The following is a 22,647-nucleotide window of genomic DNA, read 5'->3' as shown; positions in this document are numbered from 1 at the left end:
TAGTATCTGCTCATGCAAACTAAACTAAATAATTCACAATTGTAGAATGGACTGAAAACTATAATTAAAAAAAAAAAAAACTAAAATGATGATGATAAATAAAATTGTCATTTTCTTTCAGTAAGGAGTTTCTGAGACCTGGAGAGGTATGCTTCATAAAAGGAAATTGGAGTTCACCTCACTGCTTATATAAAATAAAAAAAACCCATATACAGTACCTTAATGACCAAATTTGCTTGCATAATACTTCTTTATCCTTCCCATCAGTTTAAAAAACATTCTGCACAGATTGTAGTAACAGCAAAGAGCTCTAACTGTAAGTTTAAGTTAATTCTACGATGACTATTCAAAATATTACACATTGTACTGTGTGCATTCAGTGACTATGAGCCTGCATGGGCTTACATACTTTCCAGAGAATTCCACTTCTAATACAAAGTTCAGGGAACTGGTGGGGAGACCTGTGGTCTGGATAGCCCCAAACGTGGAACAAATCCACTAGGTGGTATGAATTACCAAAGAACACACACTGATAAGTTCAGATGGAAACGAAATAATTTTAAAATGCAATAAACATTATTTTTCAAATACATTGTATTTAATTGGACAACTTCTCAGTTACTGCTGCTGTCTACAGAAATTTCACCAGAGTGATACTGCAAAGACAGGATCACAGCTTCTGTAGTTATGCCTTTCCCCTGCTCAGGGAAAAATGTACAAGTCCTTCTAACTCATTCAGCTTTCTAACTCATTCAGGGCTTAAACAAACATTATTTTGATTGGATTTGCGAGTACTCATCATATTATGTTTGGGTTTATATGACAAGTGAAACAGTTAACAACACCAATAAACAAAATATCAGTTGCAATGCAGTTGGAATGAAACAAGTGAACAAGGCTGTCTATAAAATTCTATTTTTATAAGCTCTACAAACATAGAGCAGAAGTGTGTCCACAAATTTCAGACACATTTTTCATTTTTTATTGACAACAATAATAACTGGGTAGGCTCTTCAAAAGAAAGTTCAAACTTCAGGGAATGACTGGAAGGCATCTCTTCAGACTCTAAAATTATTATTAAAGGCATGGAATAAAATGCCATGTCTTTTCTAACAAACATAAACATCAGAAGATAAAGCTACCATTCTTTTTATTATTAATTGCCAAATGTTGGAGAGTAGAATAACACTTCTAGATTGTCCCAGTATAATCTAGTTTTCAGGTATCACCACTTTTCATGCTGGCAGTAACTAATAAACTCTCAAACACTGTGAATCTGCATGCAGATAGATTTTTGCTTTCCTAGTTCTGCATTATTGCTGCCATTTTTCTTGCTCTCAGTTAGTCCAGAAAGTTCTACTTCTCCAAACCTACAAGAATGTTGACAAACTTGTACAGGAAACATTAAGCTATGACCTCCTCCCAATCAAAATCACTAGACTGACCTTTCTGGGAATGACATGAAAATAGGCACAATCAGTATGTGTGTACGCACATGCTATTACTGAAAATAAATATAGCAGTAGGTATCATAATTCCTGAACATCTCCACAAAGAATGCAACCTCAGCAATGACCTCTCCTGCACTTATCTTGAAGAAGCACTTACTGAAATCTGCTAATGGGTTTTGATAATGTATTATTTATTGCAACAGACTGATAGAGAGTCTCAGCAGAGGATTCTCCAGTGTTTACAACGCTTTAATCTAAAATGTCTCACTAGTGACAGAAACATGGCACCTTCAACTACAGATGCAATTTCTTTTGGTTGTAATTATTTCATTTCTATTTGCTTTTTAAAAAACAGAGCCCTTTTTCCCCCCCAGATACACAGCTTGACCTGTTTTCACATAACCCAGTGCATTTTTACCTTGGTCTTACAGAAAGCAGAAGATACTGATATGCAACCATAAATATTACTTGGGCTTGAGGACATACCTCCATGTTATACTTTTCCACTGTCCTTCTCAAAGGATCCACAACCTGCCAGCAAATCAAGATGCAAAGATCAATCAGTAGCATCCCTCCAACTATCACCAATAGCTTCTGGTCTTTAATGATCTGGAGAGACACAAAAAAAAAAAAAAAAAAAAAAGGGAGGAGATTCTCATGAGCCATAGATAGATCCCTGTACAGCTTTATTCCTATATAGGGAGAAAAACACAGGTTGCTAATAAAAAGCTTTTTAATAATGAATGTAGAAAAAATTCAGAAATGTCAAAAGAGGAAAGAAAGAAGACACAAAATTATTTTTGTTTGTTTCATGTTTATTAGAAGTACCTAAAGTGCATTCTGACTTCTAAAATGAAAGTGGGAGGACTCTTAAATATTAATATTGAAGTCCAGGTTTAATGTTAACTCCTGGAAAATGAAAAAAAAAAAATAAATTCTAGAGTCACTATTCTGTTTCTGTATGCAAGTGTGCAAAATATTTCATTTTATCTCCCAGAGCAGCAGGAATTGAGAAAGAATTTAGTTTTCACTAAAATTTACAGTATTCACTTTTTCATAATCTTCTTTATAAAGGAAAACACAAGGTACTAAAAGATAGGGAGGTTGTTGGTTTTTGTGTGTGTGCATAACATTTGCCTCTGTTACCCAGGGAGCAGAAAAGGATGATGTATTTTCACTATATTACAAAAGTTAAGAGGTCTTTATGCATATGCAATTTAAAGCAAGTTTTTATTTTTGCATGAATTTTAGGTTAAGGAAGAAAACCAGATGTGCTAATAAAAAAACCCAATCCAAACCATTAGTCTTCTGTAGCTATATGCAATCCTTATGTTATTTCTAATGTTATACACACAGCAAGATGGAAAAAATACACTGCAAGTACATTATTTCAGTTGCAAAGTTGTAATCATGTTCAAGTATCAGGCTCCAACTAATATTATGTCAGTCCTCACCTGCCTATGTGCATGGCTTTTGAGTTATTATATACTTTTATTGTTAATGAACACTCATCCAATACTAAAAAGTCACTGGCAAATAGCTTTAACATGGATAAACCCACATATTTTTCCCTAGTTTTGGTTGTCAGAGACACTTGATTTAATACTAAGGAAATATTTAAGAATATTAAGCCTGGGCAGCTTAAGAAAACTGTGATTATTTCAGTTCAATTTGGTAACCTTGTTAGGTTTTTTAAAACTCATTACAAAACCAGAAGTGTCAGCTAATCTTAATATAGGTGAGACTGGTGTTCCTGCCTAGAACAAATTTTATTTACATCCAATTCCTGTCAAGATAAAGGAAATTATAAAAATGAATACAATTTGAAATAATGTAAGAGGAACTTCAGAAAGTTTTTCACAAAATTTAGTGAGATACATTATTTTGAAAGATGTTTCTGCAGCATTGTGCACTGCTCTTGATCTGCAAGTTTAGCCTATAAACAATTTGGAGTAAACTAAGCATTGAACTAAGGCTAGCAATCAGAACAACTGACTTAATGCATTATTTTAATTTCAGGAGACCAGTTAGTTAAAGCCACGTAGCTCCCATCATCATAAAGGACCAGAAAATTATGCTTTCCACACATTTGGCCATCTCGTTCAGCAGAGATAGCAGAGGCATTTCTGGAGACAGAGAGTGAAGGGGAAAGGGCCCCTGATGGATGGCTTGGCAAGAACTTTGCAAGGAAAAGGTGTATTGATGGGAGGTGCTGGGGGGGAAGACTGTCACAATGTGTATAAAGCTAAAAGGAAAGCAGATACTAAGCAGAGAATCTCAGACACAGCTTGGTCCCTCATCTTCTCTGGGGAAACATAACTATGCCTACCCTTTTAGTCATTTACCAAGTCACAGTCAAAGCTGAAAAAGAGCTGTTAATCGCTGAGGTTACCCTCTGTAGAAAAAAATCCATGCATTTTGTATCTCTTTCAATGCCTCTTAACAGGACTTCGTTAACCCATACCTAGTGCTACTACTAGCTTGAGTGAAAACAAAGAGCTAAAAATATCATAGACTTACAGAATGACTAAGATTGGAAGGGACCTTAAAGATCATCCAGTTCCAACTCCCCTGCATGGGCAGGGACACCTCCCACCAGACCAGGTTGCTCAAGGCCCCATCCACCCTGGCCTTGAACACTTCCAGGGAGGGGGAATCCACAACTTCCCTGGGCAACCTGTGCCAGTGTCTCACCACCCTCGCAGGAAAGAATTTCTTCCTTATATCTAATCTAAATGTCCCCTCTTTCAGCTTGAAACCATTTCCTGTTTCTCTATCACTCCATGCCCTTGTAAATAGTCACATCCCCCCTTCCTGTAGGCCCCTTCAGGTACTGGAAGATCCCTCTAATGTCTACCCTGAGCCTTCTCTTCTCCAGGCTAAACAGCCTCAACATTTTCATAGGAAAGGTCCTCCATCTCTCTGAACATCTTTGTGAACCTCACTGGAATCTCTCTAAGATGCATTTGAGACACTTAAAGCTTTCCAAAAAGCATCTCCCAGAAATGTTTCTCTCTGCTCTACTGAACATCAGTAATGATGCCCTATCTTTCAGTGAACATTTTACCTAGCACAGGTAAAACATAAGACAACCAGCCCACTATATTCTAAATTTATGTGGACTATGCTGAATATGAAAGCAGGGTTTCATGAGATACAGATTTACCAACACTTGACAATATTAACCAAGCTGATACTTCAACACCAGAAGCAAAAGACTGAAAGTTTACTGTTAAAAGCAGTAATCCACTCACTAACAGGGTCAAAAGAGATCTCATACTAAAACCTCCTATTCAGGATCACATCCTTAACCACCCTTCCTTGCTCCTGTGCATGTTTTATTTGTACCTGACGTTGCATTACTGCTGGTGAATATGCATATTTTAGTTCACGTTAAGTTGAGCAACCTTTTTTTTATTATTTTTTTTTTTAGCGGGAGGTGGGGAAGGAGTCAGTTTATTATCAGAACAAATAAAAGCAGAAATCCAGCAAACAGTGGAGCTCTTCCTTGGATGCATTCCTTCCTCTTATAGCATTTTTTCCTGCATTACATTGTGAATGGCTCTTTTCTGGACAGAAGGGGAGAGGTGCTTAACAGCAGCTGTCACTGGCAGCAGGTATTATTCATCCTTTTCTTCTGCCAGGCAGCCAGGAGGAAGGCAAAGCAAAACAAAGCCCATATGATAACCCGGGGAAGCGATCTGCACTGCTGTAATGAGCTCTGTACAGCACGGGGCTTGCAATGCTGCATGCAGGGGGTGTGGGCTGAAAGCAGGGCCCCTGAAGCTGCCTCACACACTGAGTCCTGGCCCTGCTCTGCCCTTCGGAAAGCCATGGCAGTAACGCAGCTCTGACACAGAACTCCTCACCAAAACGCTGGCTTTTCAGAACAATGTTGAGATTCAATTATTTTTCGCTTCTGCCAGTGACTAGCAGCTTGTTCTAACATAAATCTACTCTGAGAAATGCTGTTGGTGTACCACTAGAAGCAATTCCAAAGGCTTGCTGATATCTAACCCCCCCTCCCCTCTTCCACTCTTGGGAAGCCCAGCTTTCCCCCTCCCCAGCCATCCCTCCCACCCACCCCCTCTCCTTCAGCTCAGCACATTCACTCCTGGGGAAACACCAGATGCACTGAAGGAGTCTTGACTCAGATCTTGTGAATCCAACAATCTATTTGACAAAAGAAACTCAGAACAACTGAAGCTCCTTACAATCAAATGTATCATTCTTCTTTTAGAAGAAATATTCTTATTTTTTCCCTTTTTCATCCTCCTTCTAGCACAGAGTAAATCAGCCTTGGGACAAATGCACAGTGGCTAATAAAATCCATATTTGGGAGTGCTCCTGACTCCTTGCCGAAGCCAAAGCTCTCATACAACAGCATCTGTGAGTAATATTTTCTACCATCTGTGATTGGATAGGTGAATCTGTCTCATTCTAGCAGATCTGCCCACTGTTATAAATGCCATTGCTACCAGTCTGGACTACATATCTGGGTACGAAGCTATCTGTCCTCAAAACAAATTCACTCAGAACAGAAACTGTTAGGCCATTTTCTCCTCAGCAACATCACTGTATGAGCAAATAACATTTTTTCTGAAAACTTGTGACCACAAAGACAAGTTCAAGACCAAAGCCCTTATCTTCCACAGACCTTGCATTATGATCACAGGAGATAGAAAACCTGTGTAAAGCCCTGGGAAGAAGTTTCTGCTCATCAGACTCTTGGGGATATTCTAGAACTATCAGAGGCTGCAACACCTGCCACCACAACTTCAGCTGTCCATTTGGTTATTATTTCACAGACCTTTTGTGGGGCACTTTTTCATTTACTTTCTGAAGCACATCCATTGCACCCTGCAGGATCCTGACCTCAACCAATTTATGGGATCACCAGACAATTTTGAAGAAAAGAGCAACTGAGTATTAGGCTTGCTTTTGGTAGTCAAGGCAAAGGGAAACTTTATTTCTTACCATATTGGAAAACAACTCTGCAAATGTAAATGATGTGGACCTTAAAGCTGAATTCTGTTCTAAACCAAGAGCCTGGAGTCCTATATGTGAAGAATTATTCTCTTCTCCAGGATGAAAAATCAGCTTTCTTCTCTCAATTCCACAAATAAATTTCCAACACAGACTAAATAGTTCTTTTCCTCTGGTCTCATTTCAGAGTTACTTCTTTGTTACCAGAAACTGCATCTCCCTTTGTCAGAATAAAATTTATTATATTTAAAGCTAACTCGCAGGGTTGGGGGTTTTTTGTGTTTGTTTTGTGGGGGGTTGTTTTGTTGCTTTTGTTTGTTTTTGTTTGGGTTTTTTTGTTTGGTTGTTTGGTTTGTTTTTTTTAATTCATACAAGCATAGCAAGTACTTTTGTACCTATAGGTTTTGAGATAAATATATATACTTCTTCCTTGAAAAATTAGATTTTCTATTTAAGAAGGCAAATCTGGTTTCCCTTATATAGATCCACCCTTTCTACTCTAGCTGACAGATTTGTCCTTTGCCTTCTGGCACTAGCTGAATAAACTCTTAATGCTAGTCAGGAACCTTTTTTTTTTTTTTTTCCCAGTTCTTGGGGATGCATGCTTTTTTTTTCCCCAGACTCCTGGGATGGAATCTGTAGAGATAAACCCCTTTTAAAGGATCGCTTTGTGAAGCTTCCTAGACCTTAATCCATTAAATGAATAGCACTGACAGCAATTATTGAAGCCCTCAGAAAACTGAAAACCAATGTTCCTCTCCCTGGTACAGACAGAAATCATGCTGACAGGAGTCTTCCCTCTGAACTGGAGGGGAAAGAGGAAAAAATAACATAGTTTGTGGGAGAAAAAAAAAAAAAGATAAAGTCTGCAAGGCCAGAAAAAGGGACCAAATAACTGCTCTGAACATTGCCTTCAGTATATTCTCTCAGTTGCATGAATCCATGTATGATTAACTTGGAAACACCTCAGGCTTGCTCCCCTACATTTAGTGGGTCAGCAAAGGTGGGATGGTGCCATGAGGTTGGTGATGCAGCAGCAGTGGCAGAGAGGTGACCTTCGCCATACTCGGGCCAGGGGAGAAGCTGTCTTTGAGTTATTAAAGGTGCTAATATTTTAGAGGGCTATTCTGCAATACATTCTTAATTTCTATTGTGTAATGGAATGAGGAAAAAAGGACTACTGAAAATACATTATGCACTTGTTCCCAATAACTCCACAATGTTTCTTTCAAAAGCTATTATGACTATTTCCTAGTATAGGTTCTATGATTAGTATTGGGAACACTTTTCATGTTGCAATTAGATTAGTTTTAATGAGTGAATGCTAACATTTAAAAAAGCATATTTTTAAGAAGCAAGTTTTTCTGATCAGTAAGTCACTTGTAATAAACAGCTATGCTTAAGGTATTTCATTCTCTTGGAGGTACTTCGATTAATTTGATGAAGGGTGTGTACATCCATTTTATTTTATTTTATTTGAGGTTCTACTGTGACATCTGAAGTCTGAGAACTTGATTTTTGCCACTCTGTAGGATAATAGTCTGATAATAACAGACAACTGGATATGACCAAAAGTTTTGGGTTTGAGAATTAAATAGCTACACTCACTATGCTGCGAAATCACAAATTTCTAGAATGTTTTTTCTTTGCTGACTAATGCTCAGAATAATTTTAGAGTGTCTTTGGGCACACTCACCCTCTCAATAATTGCATTGCAAATGTGGATGTGCTGACTCTATGCCTTGCTACCAGAAGAAGCTATCCATTTCTGAAACACCTTTCCCCTTTTCCACTTCATGTAAAAGAACATGTAGGGGTGGGAGCTCCCTAGGGAGGAGAAGAAGATAGAAATTTCACAGAGGTTCAAGAAGGGGAGGGATTCACTGACAGTTTAAAGAAATTACAAAGTTCCTTCTCTTTGAAAGCCTGAGCCTCAGTCATGGCCACAATGAATTGGAGAATTGGAGAGATGTTTGCTTTACTAATATTGTCCATTCAGACTTAGGGAGCAAACAGAGTAATGCAACATGGCTAATTTCACAAAACTCTCCTGAAAGGACAAAAATGAAAACCATTCTAGTCTTTAAAACCAAACCACTAAAGAAATCAGACTTAACAGCATTAAAACCAACTACTCTTGCATTACTATATTTTGGAGAGCATCCTTAGAAACAGACCTCAGAATTGTGTTAACTTCTGCACTCTGAGTAAAGATAGATATGCTGCCTTGGGGTGCATATCCCATCAATAAAGCAGGTCAGATCCACCTCTGAGAGAAATGTATCTGCTGAGCCCAGGACTGCATGAGCCATAAATGTGTGGAAGCAATTCTACCCAGGATGTGAATTTTCATCTGTAGCACTAAGAGGGATCCAAATCTTTAGTAAAAAAAGTGTTCAGAGGATTTGAATGGTCAGGAAGAAATGTTCTGATTTTGTTTGAGATAACATTAAAATATCTACACTTTAATATTTTCTGTAATGAACAATTCTGTGGGAAAGCACACAATATCGTTACCAAATAGCTGGGGACATCAATGCACTTGATTACATTTACAATCCAATTTCAAGCTATTCAGGATTAAATTGCCTCATACTGTATAGCGACGTGTTTTCTATTTCTCTGTCATCCATTAGTCTCATAATACACAGAAATTATGGCTGTGGCACCGTTTATAAGCAGCTACATTTCCCACAGAGTTTTCATTGTTTCCATTGCTACTGAGGTTTAGCCTTATCAAACTGTACCATGCAGAAATTTCCATACATAAATTACTTCAAAAGCAGATTTTGCTCTGAGATGTACAGTTCATTAGCTCAACTTCTTCCTATGACAGGAGCTTGAGATCTAACTCCCTGGTCCGTATTTATATGAATGTAAATTTTAGAAATGTGATTCCTATTGTTCCCTGGCTGGCATCTTGGCTTATCAGCTCTTATGAAAAAGAGGATGCTTATTCTACATCTACATATGGATTCTAGGATTACAGTGACTATCTTCACAGCTTTGGGCTTAAGATTTATAGTTATAGCTTTTTTGGGGAAAAAAAGTAATAAAGCAATTTGGTTTCCACCTATAGTGCTCTAGGAATTACCATATCTGTGTATCAATAACCTATGAATAACCTGAATAATTTACACTGCACTGTAATATCATGGATTAATTGCCCTAGTGGCAAACATTCACAATGAGAAATAAAAAAACCAAACATAAGCAAATTCCAAACTGTTGTCTTCTATGTTACCCTCAAAGACAGAACAGTAATGCTGAACATTTTTTTTTAAGTATCCATATGCTGGTTCAGTTTCAGCAGATGGCCCCTAATGGATTGTTGTACCGTTGGTATGGTTACCCAAATAAAATTTTTGATCCTGACATGTCTCCTTTTCAGACTTATGATCTCTCATATGTACCTAGTCAACTATACGGGTATCCTAGGTGAAATACAGCATATATTTTTTTGCTACATACACAAAAAGCTCTAGCTAGACTGAAAATAATAAAAAAAAAAAAATAAAAAAAGTCTTTTTATTTACAGGCTGAAAACTGACCTGGAAAAATATTTTTAATCATCAGCTCTAGAAAGAAATTATTAGGTAATGTGATCTACATCTATGCTAATACAGAAAGAACTTCATCTACAAAGGCATTTAAGCAAGTAAGATGAGGCCTGTGAGGTCCTGACCTAAACCTTCTGTCAATAGCATCCGAAATCTTTCTTTGTCCATTTTTAAATGTTTAAGATAATATTTTTTAAATCTTTTTTAAGACTTCTGTGAGATTACAGATTGTAATGAATTCTTAATTGCATGGGTGACTTGAAAAACCTTCAAAACAAAATCTTATGCCTAGAAATTACACTCATCCTGTAAAATTTCTCACAGTGGTTTACAAATGAGGGATGGGGATAGCAATAAACAGAGACAAGAGATGCGGAGGAGGCAGCAGCACATAAGCTTCTAAGCATGAGGCCTCCAGCTGCTTTTTTCTCTCTTTTTCTTTTCCCCAAGGACACTGTGATTGCAGCTTTCCTGCAGCCGGTACCACGGCAGAAACACACACCCAGCCTGTGTGTTCTACCATACTCAGCTTTCTTGGCCACTTCTTACAGCCATCCCTGGACCATTCAACACTTTGACAGCTCTCAATCTTATTTTAACTCTCTGGGAATTCTTATATAAAATTAGTCTCCCTCCTCAATTCCTCTCCCAGTCTATAAACCCAAGTTTTTCCCTATTTTTTTTTTTTTTATCCTGAGAGCCTCCTGTTCTCTCTGAAGTCTTCAGCAGCTAACTTGATTACTCATTCTTATCATCTTCCCTCCTCCTACCTCTTGGCCCCATGGTTCTCTTGCAGTGCCAGCATCCCTTCCCCATACTAGTCCAAAGCCATCTGGCTTTGTAATGCATTAAGTCCTCAGCTCTCTCCAGAAATCTTTAAAGGACTTAGTCAGCTCAATGTAAGAAAAGGAGTTTGCCAGACTGCACCCTGACAGGCATAGCTAAGGCAAGTAGGGCTAGTAAGGCATTTGGCTCTGGTGTGGTTGGTTGTTCTAACCCTGGGATAACACCAATATATTTTATTAATACTGGTTAGCTCTTTGAGCCTTCTTATGTGGGAGAACTCTACAGTCACACAGTAAATTTAGGAAGAGAGAAGAGCTTATGAAGTATTACCAGTAAGTAAAATAATGTTGGCAAAATGATAGCAACAGAAGTCTTAAGAAAAGTTGCTGTTATACATCTTTTGCAATTATATTCTGTATTTACCTTGTGTAATAGCATTGTCAATGTAAAGACATATGCTACTAGAAATCTACAGTGATAGTAATAACTGAATACATTGACAATATTTTCAGTGAAAATTAAACATAAAACATCCTCCACCAATGGCACTGTTAAAGGATTAAGTAGGAATAGACAGAGCTAGATTGCATTATGTTACAGGTAAGACAAGGCCGTCACAGCAACCTCAAGCAGGAATTATTCTACTTTTAAGTATAAACTGCAACAAGTAACATTGTGATGCAGATTATCCTGCTTTATTATATTCATTTAAAAGTGGTCAAATAAGTGTCTTTGGAGGAGCAGAATATATAAAGTTTATGGAGGCTTTAAAAGCCACTGCTTTGAATTTGTTACTATTCTGGTATTTGTCAAAAGTCAGTGGTCTTTATTTGGCATCCTGGAGTTGTCAGGCATAGTCACTACGCAGGACTGCTCTAATGTCCCCTAAAAACTAACACAATTCTGTTCCCATGAAAAAAAGACAGCTTTACAACCTTCTGAATTTTACCACAAGGGCTGGTCTTCAAGCAGTTCAGCTCACTAAAGCTCTCCCATAACACCACATTCTCTCCTGACACTTATATTCTCCTCTCTCATCTTATCCACTGCCTGTCTTCTTCTGCTAGTGAGGGAAAAAAAAAAGCAGTCCCCATCTCTTACTAAGCAGAAGATATTTTGCTACCCAAATCAACAGAAAGGAGATGTATCATAACCAGAATTGCACCTCAATTATATGTGTTACAGCTATTTTTAATACTAATTCTCTTCTACTTCCCATTATCTCTAACCTCTTTAAAACTAAAACTCAGTTTATTTACCCCTACTGACTTTGTAATTTCCATTTGACAAAAATTGATTCTCTTGCACCCCTCTATTTCAGATCCAGCTAAAATAAATGCATTTTTAATTTGTTTCCCTTGAGCCCTAGCAAAATCAAAGATAGTAACAGAGCTCTGGGAATTGTGCAAAATTTGTCAGCCTGGGAGCAGCAGGAGTGCATTCTGAATTTTACTGTTTGTTGTTTTTTTTTTCCAGAAACAAAGAACTAGATGTATAAATGGGTGAAACCAAGAGAAGTGTGCAGCTTTATAAACAGAAGTCAACAAAAATCTTCGCCTAATTCAAGGCATTATACATAATTTAGTTCCACTCTCCACTGCACCAAAGTGGAGTTATGGTGTATTATTAGTTAAAATTCTATACATTTTCTCACAATTCTATACATTTTCTCCTCTCTTCACAAAGCCATGGCGTTCAGTAAAAGTCTGGAAGCAAATTTCCCCTACCTAATGAAGACCTGAAGATCTGAGTCACTCATTATATTCTTCTCTCTCTTACTTAATATCCACTTCTATTAAATGAACAAACCAACATTTTCCACTGCTTGGAAAATTTTCCTGAGGAAAATATCCAGGAAAACAGGCAAAGGTGATATACCTAAATGTCAGATTTTACTGTCATGTGCAGGAGGAAAGTGAAGCGACCGAAGATGAGTAGGATCCACAAGACTTTTGGAATTTTTAAACTTCATATTGAATCACCAGTCTGCTCCGTCATGGCACAGCTAACTCAAAAACCATTAATGTGTTTTTTCATGCAGCACCACCTTTGTTTATCTGTCAGTTTAGATATTGTCTGTGAAAATTTCCATTGTTTATGCTTCCACAGATACAAAATGCTTTGTCTGTAAACTACAGCTACTGAAATTGGAAATGTCCTTCTTGTAAGACATAAGTAAAGAGTGCAATGTTTTTCAATGAGCTCTTAAAAACAGTTTTGTCTATCCTAGCAAATCAAAGACAGAAAATGTATGACTAGTAAACATTTATCATGGGTAGCTAATTTGTTTTGCATTACGAAAGCTGTTGTCTTTTATGATTCATGCTTGTGTTCTGGAATGAGATACCCAAATAAAGCAAACCAAGATCATTCTGTGGAAAAGACATTCTTTAAAGTTTACATAACAAGATGCACCATTTACTTAATTCCAGAATATTGAATAAGGTGCCCTAATTGCCTTGATGTTTACAGCATCACTCAGAGTTAAGCATCTCATTGGTCAGCATCCAGATGTCCCCAAGTTTATCTCCCTTATATTGGTCAGTGTCTTTTTAACTGATCTTCAACCACTTGATCATTCAGCTGTGAATAACAATTGCAATTTGCAGTTGTTGTTGGGCCTGTTGAAGAACAGGCACTATATAGAATTTGAAGAATATGTTTAATTAACTGAAAATTAAATTTAATGTTGAATAGCACCTGGAAGCTCTAAGATTTTTTTTCTAAAAATAATAAAGCAAATTCTTAGTGACAGTCCACTGTTCATTCATATTTGGAATAGTGTGTATTGTAGAAATTATAAAATTCTCAGCATAACAAAGGTTATTACGTAAATGCTTTTATGTGTTACATTGGCATTCTTTTGTAACTTCACTAATTTACAAAAAATTGTATCAATAGAGCTGAAAACATTGTTGCAATTTAAAAATCTCATTTTTCAAGAGTGTTAAATATTGGCTCAGCTTTGCATGAAAAGAATTTAATACAGGAATATCCTTGAAAAATACATACTGGACCCTGGTAGCATAAAGTGGACTCTTTGCACAGGTGCAGCAAGGGTGATCCCCTCTTCCAGAATATTCTTCCCTCTGTCCAGAATATTCCATTTTGGTACAGAAATTTATAATAATTTTACCTGATTTTAAGATAACTATAATTTAATTTTCATTATTTTTTTTTTTAGATTTAATGAATTTGGGATTTAATTCACAAATATTTAAGCAATCCTGAAATGACCAAATAGTAGAGGGCAGGTCTGGGTGGCTGTGACTTGAACGTGACAGTGTACTGGTCCCAGTTCCTAGGACATAAATCCTCTCAGAGACTGAGTTAATTCTCTGTCTATCTAAAGCCCAAACCTCATTAGGAAGAGGTGTGTCTCATGGTGACAGCATCTTCCCACATGTTCCAACTGTAGAGTCAACAACTTAATTGTAACAAAAAAAATTTTAAAATACATTTCTTTCATGAACACTCACAGAGGGAAAGAGGAATCTGATGAGGTTTTGAAATATTGTTCTACTTATTTTGGGTGTAAGTAACTCTTCACTACTTATTGGAATAAACCTATTCAGCTGCATACAGGAACTGCATTTAGCACTACTTCTCACCTTATAATATTATTTTTTCTCCCTTTCATGCACATTTCTTTTCATCTTTTTCCATCAAAATAAATTCAGTTTTACCATTTTTAAACACAAACATCTGATTAAAAGCACTTCATGTGTGAAAAGTACTTCCATGGGAAAAATATGAAATAACCATTACAAACATGAACTGTTGTAGTACTCCCAAGCTGAGTTCAATTGTTTACAAAAAATGTTCTGTATCAAAAATTCCCGAGATGACCACTGTGGTTCAGATTTGATTATTCGTAGACTAAGTTTATCCAATCTCCATCAAAATTAGAACTAGAAAGCTGTATAAGCAGGACTCTCTTTTGCCTCTTTCCATCAATGCATCAGAAACTTCTGTAATGCCTGCATCCCAAACAGTCAGATCCAAAGAATATTTCATAACGACTGTGAATCAACCAGAAGACTTCTGGATGCTGAGACAAGATACTAGATAATAATGAGGAGTTGAATTAACTTTAAAAGTTTACAGCCACCTCCACTGATTCATTAAAAATACTAAAGGTCTGCTGCTCAACTCCAGCTCTTAGGGAATAAAAATGAGACCAGGAAAGCCCCAATATCAAATCATTAAGGATTTTGAGCACAGGAACAGAATCAACTCTAGTATGGTTATCTAGGAAAGGTGGCCAAACAGGCTGACAATTAACAGGGCAACAAGAAAAGAGTTTCCTGTTTCTCACCTTCTTCTTCATTTTCACATTTTTGAAAATTGCATGAACTCTCCACGTTTTTGCAAACATTGCTCCAAATGCAGTTGTATATCCCACTGTAAGAATCCATGTTCGCACCTAAAAAAATTATATATATATATAAGAGAAAAAGACATTTAATTTTCAGTAGACAATGTGGATATCATAATTTCAGCCAACTTTTTTTCTCAAGACCTTGAGAAAAAAATATTCAAAGAACTTCACAAAGATTTTGGCATTTCAGACCTGTCTCATTCATAGCTTTCTTGCATTTTTCTACTCCCTCCAGTCCCTCTCCAATTATAAAAAATCTGGATGCTGAAATAACAATCTCTTCCATACATAAACCCATGACTCTGTTATTCTGCATTTTTTTCACTTTTATTCTGTTCTGTTCAGACAGGGGAAGAAACTAGTGGGGAAAAACAAGAGACTGAGACTATAAAAACTACTCATGGATCTATTATTAACAGTGAAATTTGGGGCAGAAATTAATAGAGAAGTAGAGATATTATTCACACTAAATCAGAGGAAATTGTACTATGTGAGGTATACATCACTTAATGAGCATTCTGGAAAGACAAGAACAAATGACAATAAAATTACATAGGAAATACAGGGCAAGACAGCCTTGGTAGGCAGAGGCTAAGAGCTAAATCAAAGTTTATACTTGCAATATGGGTCTAAAAGAAAGGAGATAGTGAGCTAACACACAGTAATGAAAAAATGGGACCCTGAGCTGGTCACAGCTTTGACATGGACCTATCTAGACCTCTTCCTTACAGTAAGCTTCCTCAAAAAAACTCAAAAGATTTTTAAACTAAAAACCACATGAAGTCTTTAGAGTAAAAACTAGAATAACTTACTTTGTAATAGAAAGAACTCCATTTGACCAAGCAGAACTGAAAACAAGTTATTAAAGCTATTTTTGTGCAATTCCTGACCTGCCCATAGCATCTCTGCAGGTAGGTCCTCACTTTCAGACTTGATTTCAGCCAGGCTTGCGACTTTCTAAGTTGCAGCAAGCTCTGCACAGCCCCTTCTAATTCCTTGGGAATTTTTTTTTTCATTGCTTTTGAGGTCTGGCTGTTTGAAAGCTTTTCTGCCCTGAGCTGACTATTCTCTTCCCCAAAGAGGGATTGGAGTCTACACAGCACAGCAGGTAGAAGACCATGCCAGAGGCACAGCAGGGAGCTGGAAGCCTGCAGATGAACCTGAGAGCCTGAGAAATCACAAGGAGGAGGAACAAACTCTTCCTCCCTCTAGGGACTCCTCTACCTGAGCTGCCTGTCAAAAAGGGAGACTGCACAAAAGCAAACAGAGTAGTAAAAATAAAATGTATTGTGCATTACAGATGGAAAAACTGGGGAAGAGATAATGGCTAAGGCAAGAAAGGCAAAAAAAAAGAGGAAAAACAAGCCTTCTTTGTGGACCATGCATCCTTGGCCAGTAGAGCTGTTTCCTGATATAAACACAATATGATTTATGGAAACCAGGACATCCGAAAAAAAGCATTTTGGAAAAAAAAGTTTTAGATGACCTAAAGAGAACTTTTTGCACTGGAAGCCAGCATCTAACTTCTACAGAGTTTGGGATTTTCAGGATATACATATTGATGACAAAATAAGTTCTGTAGTAAGACGCAAAACTTGGAATCTAGGTACAATGTTAGGCACAATCTAAATGTTCCACTTCAAAATACATGTTATCTACATTTGTTCTTTCCAAACATTTTCAGAATTTTAATTTTTGTATTCAAACCATGATTTTTTTCTCCCAAAATTTTTCTAATAGAAATTCTTATTTTTAGCAATTAGTGACTGAGTATTAAGGCAGAAAAGAAAGAAAAAAAGATGAATTACTCAAAAAGTTGTCAATAAAGCACATAGAAAGATATAATGGCAATAGTCCCTTAAGACAAATGAACATATAAAATGTGCATGGCAAATAATGGTGAATCAGTGAGAGAAAAGAATATACAGAACAGGAACCTTGGGTTTTAGCAAAGAAGGAAGTGTGCAAATTGACACCCAAAGCTGCCTGAAAGAGCACATGCCCCAGATTGATAACACTGCACATCATGGGACAGAAACCCAAGTGTGCAAATGTGAACCCAGAGGGTGCTTCCTCACTGGTGTGGGCAGTGCCAGGTTACAGAGACACACACAGAGGCAGAGCCCACAGCTGCTCCAGGGTGGGTGCCTACTGGGGAACCTGCACCCCAGAAGAAAGGATGTGCCTGTAACCCCTGTGTCCTGTGAGCAGCTGGTGTCTGATCTGACCCAGTGTGTGTGTATCAGAAAATATTGCCACTAGGTATAAAAGACTCTTTAGATACATACTCTGATATGAATATATTTATATTTTACTAGCACCAAAAATACTTTATCTACTGTGCTGCTGATATTGACCCTAAATGTACTGATTACTGGTGAGCCCTGCTGTTAAAAAAATCAGTGAGCTGACTGGGATTAGATTCAAACCAGATGAGTTATGCCATTTTGTGATTTTCTTGAATGAAATACTGAAAAAGAAATTCATAACTGAAAGAAACTGGAATAGTTATTTAGGGCAGCAAAGCAGCATTTTTAACTTTACACTTTTTCCAAGTCTTTGCTCATTACTTACTATCATACATTATGCTAATAACGTGAGTAAAACTACATTTAGATCAACACTGAGTGATTTCAATACTATGTTTCATATCAACATGGTCATATCACCCAGATACATGTTTTTTTTAACTTCACATCAACTGAGCTGTGATAACCATTCTTAGCATTCAGTCTTTTTGATGCTATTAATAAGTATTCAGCTCTTTTGTGTACAGTTCAGTGATATATTTGGCAAGATATATGGTATTTTCATGTCTCTAATAACACTGTTTTGTTCTCACTGAAACAGTAATTGCCTCTTGGGAACTGTAATAAATTCAATTATGCTCACAGTATGTTTCAAATTCAATATTCAGAAAAATATTATTTCTAGCATGTTTGGTTCAAAAAGTTTTATGTAGTCCTGATCTGGATTATGCAAATTAGAATCATAAAACTGTTGGCTAAACTGGAAACATTCTAGCTTAAATGTATCAGGACATTCTGTCAAAATGAGATCATTAGTAGGATGGTAAGTTTCAGATGAAAAGAAATTCTTAATTTTGAAGAAAATGACCTTGAATTTTACTGCTATAATTCATTCATGCAGCCAGCAAAGTGACAAATTCAGAAAACAGCAAAAGCCTCTGAAATTCATATATCTGCCCATTTATCTTCTTGATTGTATTATACCTCCAAATCCCAGTCATTTTAAAGAACATTATAAAAAATAACACAAATAATTGGGGAGCATGAGCATGCTGATATACAATCAATCAGGAATTCTCTCATGTTGAAAGTTTATAATGATGGATTTTGACAGAAGAGGCAGAGGAAGATCACCCTGCCACCAGTACCCACCAAACAAGAGGAAGTGCACCTCCTCAGGAGATGGGAAACTTGCTCCTACAGAAGGATAATTTGTAAAATAGCTACTGTTTATCTTTTTCTTACAGGGTTAAGTCATTACAAATTCTTCATGCCTTCCCTAGGTTTTAGGATATACCTTCAATTACCTGCTTATGTCTTGATGACTTTTTTTTTTTTTTTAATAAAATGTTTTGACTAATTTAATTACCTCCTACATTTGTTTGTTTGTTTTCTATCATTGAGAGGCAACTTGCATGTGTCAAAGGAGATAATACTGTATGGTATCAATAATCAAGTATGTCTATGCAGATGCTAAAATGCAGTTTCCAAGTTCTCTTATCTTTATACTTCCTAGACCATTTTGGTTTAGAGTCTATTTTTGAAAACACTACGTATGCACTCATGACAGGAATTTGTACTTTTTATAGGTTTTTCCAGTCACATAAGAAGCCCTGATAGCTTAACAGCATTATATAGTTACTTCCATTTTAATATTTCCTCTCAACCTTGAACTTTTGCTGGCCAGCCTACATCTTAAATGCTGCTATTTGATATCTGCACCTTTCCCATAATCTTGTTATGTGAATAGTGAAGTGATTATACTTAATGTATCTGCGTATCAGACCTATAACATTATTTGATGTTAGAACTTGTTATCAGTAAAAAAAGACATCTAATTGTGAGCAATGAATTAGCAATGGGAAATTAGCAGAGTGGTGAAAGCATCAGAAACATCCTGAATAAAGAAGTAAAAGTTTCTCCCTGTTTAAGAATGGAGCTTACAAACATGAGCACTATTTTAGGTACTCTTAACTTTCAGATAAACCAAAATATTATTTGAACATATTAAAAATAATGTATACATTTCCATGTAAAATTATAAAATAAGATTATTTGGAAAATAGACTGAATTGATGAAAGGTTAAATTTTTCACTTTTCCATTATTTTTCCGTATTTCTGCATATTTGGCCACCACTGCATATGCAGTCAGAATACCACACAGTCAAGAACCAACAAGTAATGCCTGGGAAAGTATTGATCTCAGAAAGCAACAAACATTTCCAATGCAGTTGATCAACAAAGTGATGTGCTTTACTCCTCTCTTAAGCTGAAAGAAGAAAAATCAACCTCCTACACATTGCATAACTACTTTTTTTTTTTTTTTTTTTTTGTGCTTCAGTTTAAACTCTACTATACTAATCCAGTTTTCTAGTATCAAGCAAACAACAAGATTGGATTAAAGACTCAGAATGAAGAATAAAGCAAAATAAATATCAGCACAAAGAATTTTCAAGTGGTGCATGAAAAACTACAAACCTAGCACTTTGCTTTTGTTTTAATAGCAATTATCTGAATGGACCAGTGAACCAGTTTGGTTCTTTAACAATTTCTTCTTCAGCTACCTAAACAGTATGTTCCAGCAGAGGAATCGCTCAGATTTAAGATTCTTGAAAGCACTATTTTTATCATGTCAAGACCTTAAATTTAACGGTTTATTTTAAATAAAAAATTTTAAAACTTTCATAGAACTTGACACTCCAGACACTCTCCAGCTTAGTTTGAGACCCAGACTGATTAGTTATGGGAATATACATAATTAGTCAGCTTTTCATATGCACCTGTTGGAAGCTGCAGTGCCCACAGGGTTAGGCTGCAGCTGAACATCAGTACTGAGCAGCTCGGTGGCATTTTAATATTAGGCTTAGGCACATAAAAGTGACAAACATGGGAATAAAGCATGCTGTGGATTTAGACCTGGAGAGAACAATTATCTTTAAGTAGACAATTTTATTGATTTCTGTGGCCTACTCATGAGCTGAAAATCAAGCGCTTCTATTTTTCTTGGCAAACTGGGGACATAAAGGATAATTATGATGAACAAAATGTGTGTCATCTCAACAACTTTTCACTGGAGCTTGATCCTGCTTCTATTAATCATGGCAAAATCCCCAGCGTGAACACAAGCAGGCCCCCAAGAATGAGTTCATCCATTTGAATTATACTTTTCTCATTTATATCAAACAATTTCTGACACATTGTGCAGGTTTGGGCCAGAACAGAGTTAATTTTCTTCACAGTAGCTGGTATGGGGCTACGCTTTGGATTTGTGCTGAAAACAGTGTTGGTAACAGAGGGATGTTGTAGCTGCTGCTGAGCAGCACTTACACAGCACACAGGGTGCTTACACCCCCATCAGCGAGGCAGCTGGGGGTGCACAAGAAGTTGGTAGGAGACAGAGCTGGGATAGCTGAGCCCAGGTGACCAAAGGGATGTCCCAGCCCATATGACACCATGCTCAGCTAAAGGGAAGGAGGAGGGACATTATGAGTGATGATGATGCTCGTCTTCTCAAGTAACTCTTAACATCTGATGGAGTCCAGGGGTGGCCGAACACCTGCCTGCCCATGGGAAGCAGTGAATTAATTCCTTGTTTTGCTTTGTTTATGTGCACAGCTTTTGCTTTACCTATTATTCTGTCTTTATCTCAGACCACAACTTTTCTTTTACCTTTCCAATTCTCCAGGGGGGAGTGACCGAGTGGCTACATGGGGCTTAGCTGCTGGCTGGATTTAAACCACGACACATGTTTTTATGACTTTTAACTCACTCTTTAGAGCTTGTGTGGCACCAGCACAGTTCTTGTAAAATGTAAGTGGCAAAACCATTAGAGAATTGAATCCTGTTGTTTTCACATAAATTAAGTACAGTGGTTCTTCACACGCTGTGAGATCTCCTGCAGTGAATTCTTAATATATTTCAGATCATTTCTCAGAACTAATCCATGGGTAGTGTAAAAGATATTACAATTGCTCCTGATTCTACAAGGGGGCTTTAAAATCTGCCTGCTGTCCTACTGAAGGAGAGGCAAGATGTTCTAAAAATATTACCTCAATAAATCTCTGGCGAGGTTGTGCAGTATTTGCTTCAGCATACAAAGTAACTGTGTATCAAGGATCTATTCAGCCTTATAACTTTTGTCTCTACTTTTGTGGGGGGTTTTTTGTTTGTTTGTTTGTTTGTTGGGTTTTTTTCCCAAGAAAATGTCATTTACTAAAATAGAAGCTGATCAGGCTCATGTTAAACTCAGTAACTGAATTGCCTTTGAATTAAATAGGAGTGAGATCAGTCTCAGACTGAACGACAGTGAGGACAATTATGGAAGTGATTATGCAGAAAAAGGAGATTAAAATTAACAGCTAAACAATTAAGTAGGAAATAGACGAAAGAATACAAGCAAAATTAAAAAGGCCAGACTAAAAATACAAACTAAGGCTGTGACTTCCAGAGACAAAGAAATGGATTAGAGGTCCAAATCCTTTTGCAGTTCAGTATGAGTTGAGTGTCTGCCCATTGCTTTTCAATTCCTGGTCAAAATAAAACTATTTGAGGAAAAGAATTAGGGAAATTCCAGAGGAGGGTTGGGGACACACATGTGGACACACACACACACCTTAAACTTGTGGCAATGCTTGAAGAGTGTAAAGGGTATGAATAAGAAGCCCATCATCAACTACTAATCAAATATCAAGGCATATTTAGTAACACAGGGTCTAATCCAAATGGCTCTTGCCCATAGTAAACCAAGACAGCCACAGCTTTGAGATGGCTCTGTCTGGACATTTGCCTATTCATCACTTCTTTCAAAAACAGTTAAACAGAGAAAACTCAAAGTGACAAGGGAAGACAAAGCTGATATGAACAAACGGAAGGAAGGTTCATACATCCCCTCCCTGCTTTACTGCTAAAGGCAAGTCCCTGCTTCCATATGTCCTCTCACCCAGCTCCACAACTTTCAATTTTTACCAAATTGGACAGCAACCCCCTCATATTGCAGTCTGTCCCCATTCCTAGGAATACATCCATAACCTCTCACACCTGGCTTTTCCTCTCTGCCACTCATTGCAGTTTCTCTGGTTGATGTAGTTTTCAGGATTTCACTACACTCTTACACCACCCTGCAATTCTCTTGACGGTCTTAGAGGTTCTCAAGAAAAGCTGAGATATGTACCATGGAGTTTCACCTTGCCTAGCTGTTCTCTCAGTGGGGCATTCATATGACTATGAAAAACTA

At 37.1% G+C, this 22,647-nt stretch overlaps 1 protein-coding gene across 2 annotated transcripts in view; it reads right to left on the bottom strand.

Moving 5' to 3' along the window:
- GABBR2 (gamma-aminobutyric acid type B receptor subunit 2) overlaps positions 1 to 22,647 on the bottom strand; it is a 474,092-nt gene that overhangs the window by 140,885 nt on the left and 310,560 nt on the right. For both annotated transcript variants that reach the window (XM_071736906.1, XM_071736907.1), the window contains exons 12-13: positions 15,102 to 15,209; positions 1,938 to 2,060 (exon numbers count right to left, since the gene is read on the bottom strand). In XM_071736906.1, coding sequence (XP_071593007.1) covers positions 1,938 to 2,060; positions 15,102 to 15,209 — 231 coding nt within the window. The remainder of the gene's footprint in view (positions 1 to 1,937; positions 2,061 to 15,101; positions 15,210 to 22,647) is intronic.

Source organism: Heliangelus exortis, chromosome 2 (assembly GCF_036169615.1).
Source record: "Heliangelus exortis chromosome 2, bHelExo1.hap1, whole genome shotgun sequence".
NCBI classification, from domain to species: Eukaryota; Metazoa; Chordata; class Aves; order Apodiformes; family Trochilidae; genus Heliangelus; species Heliangelus exortis.
This window is presented reverse-complemented; position numbering and strand designations above follow the sequence as displayed.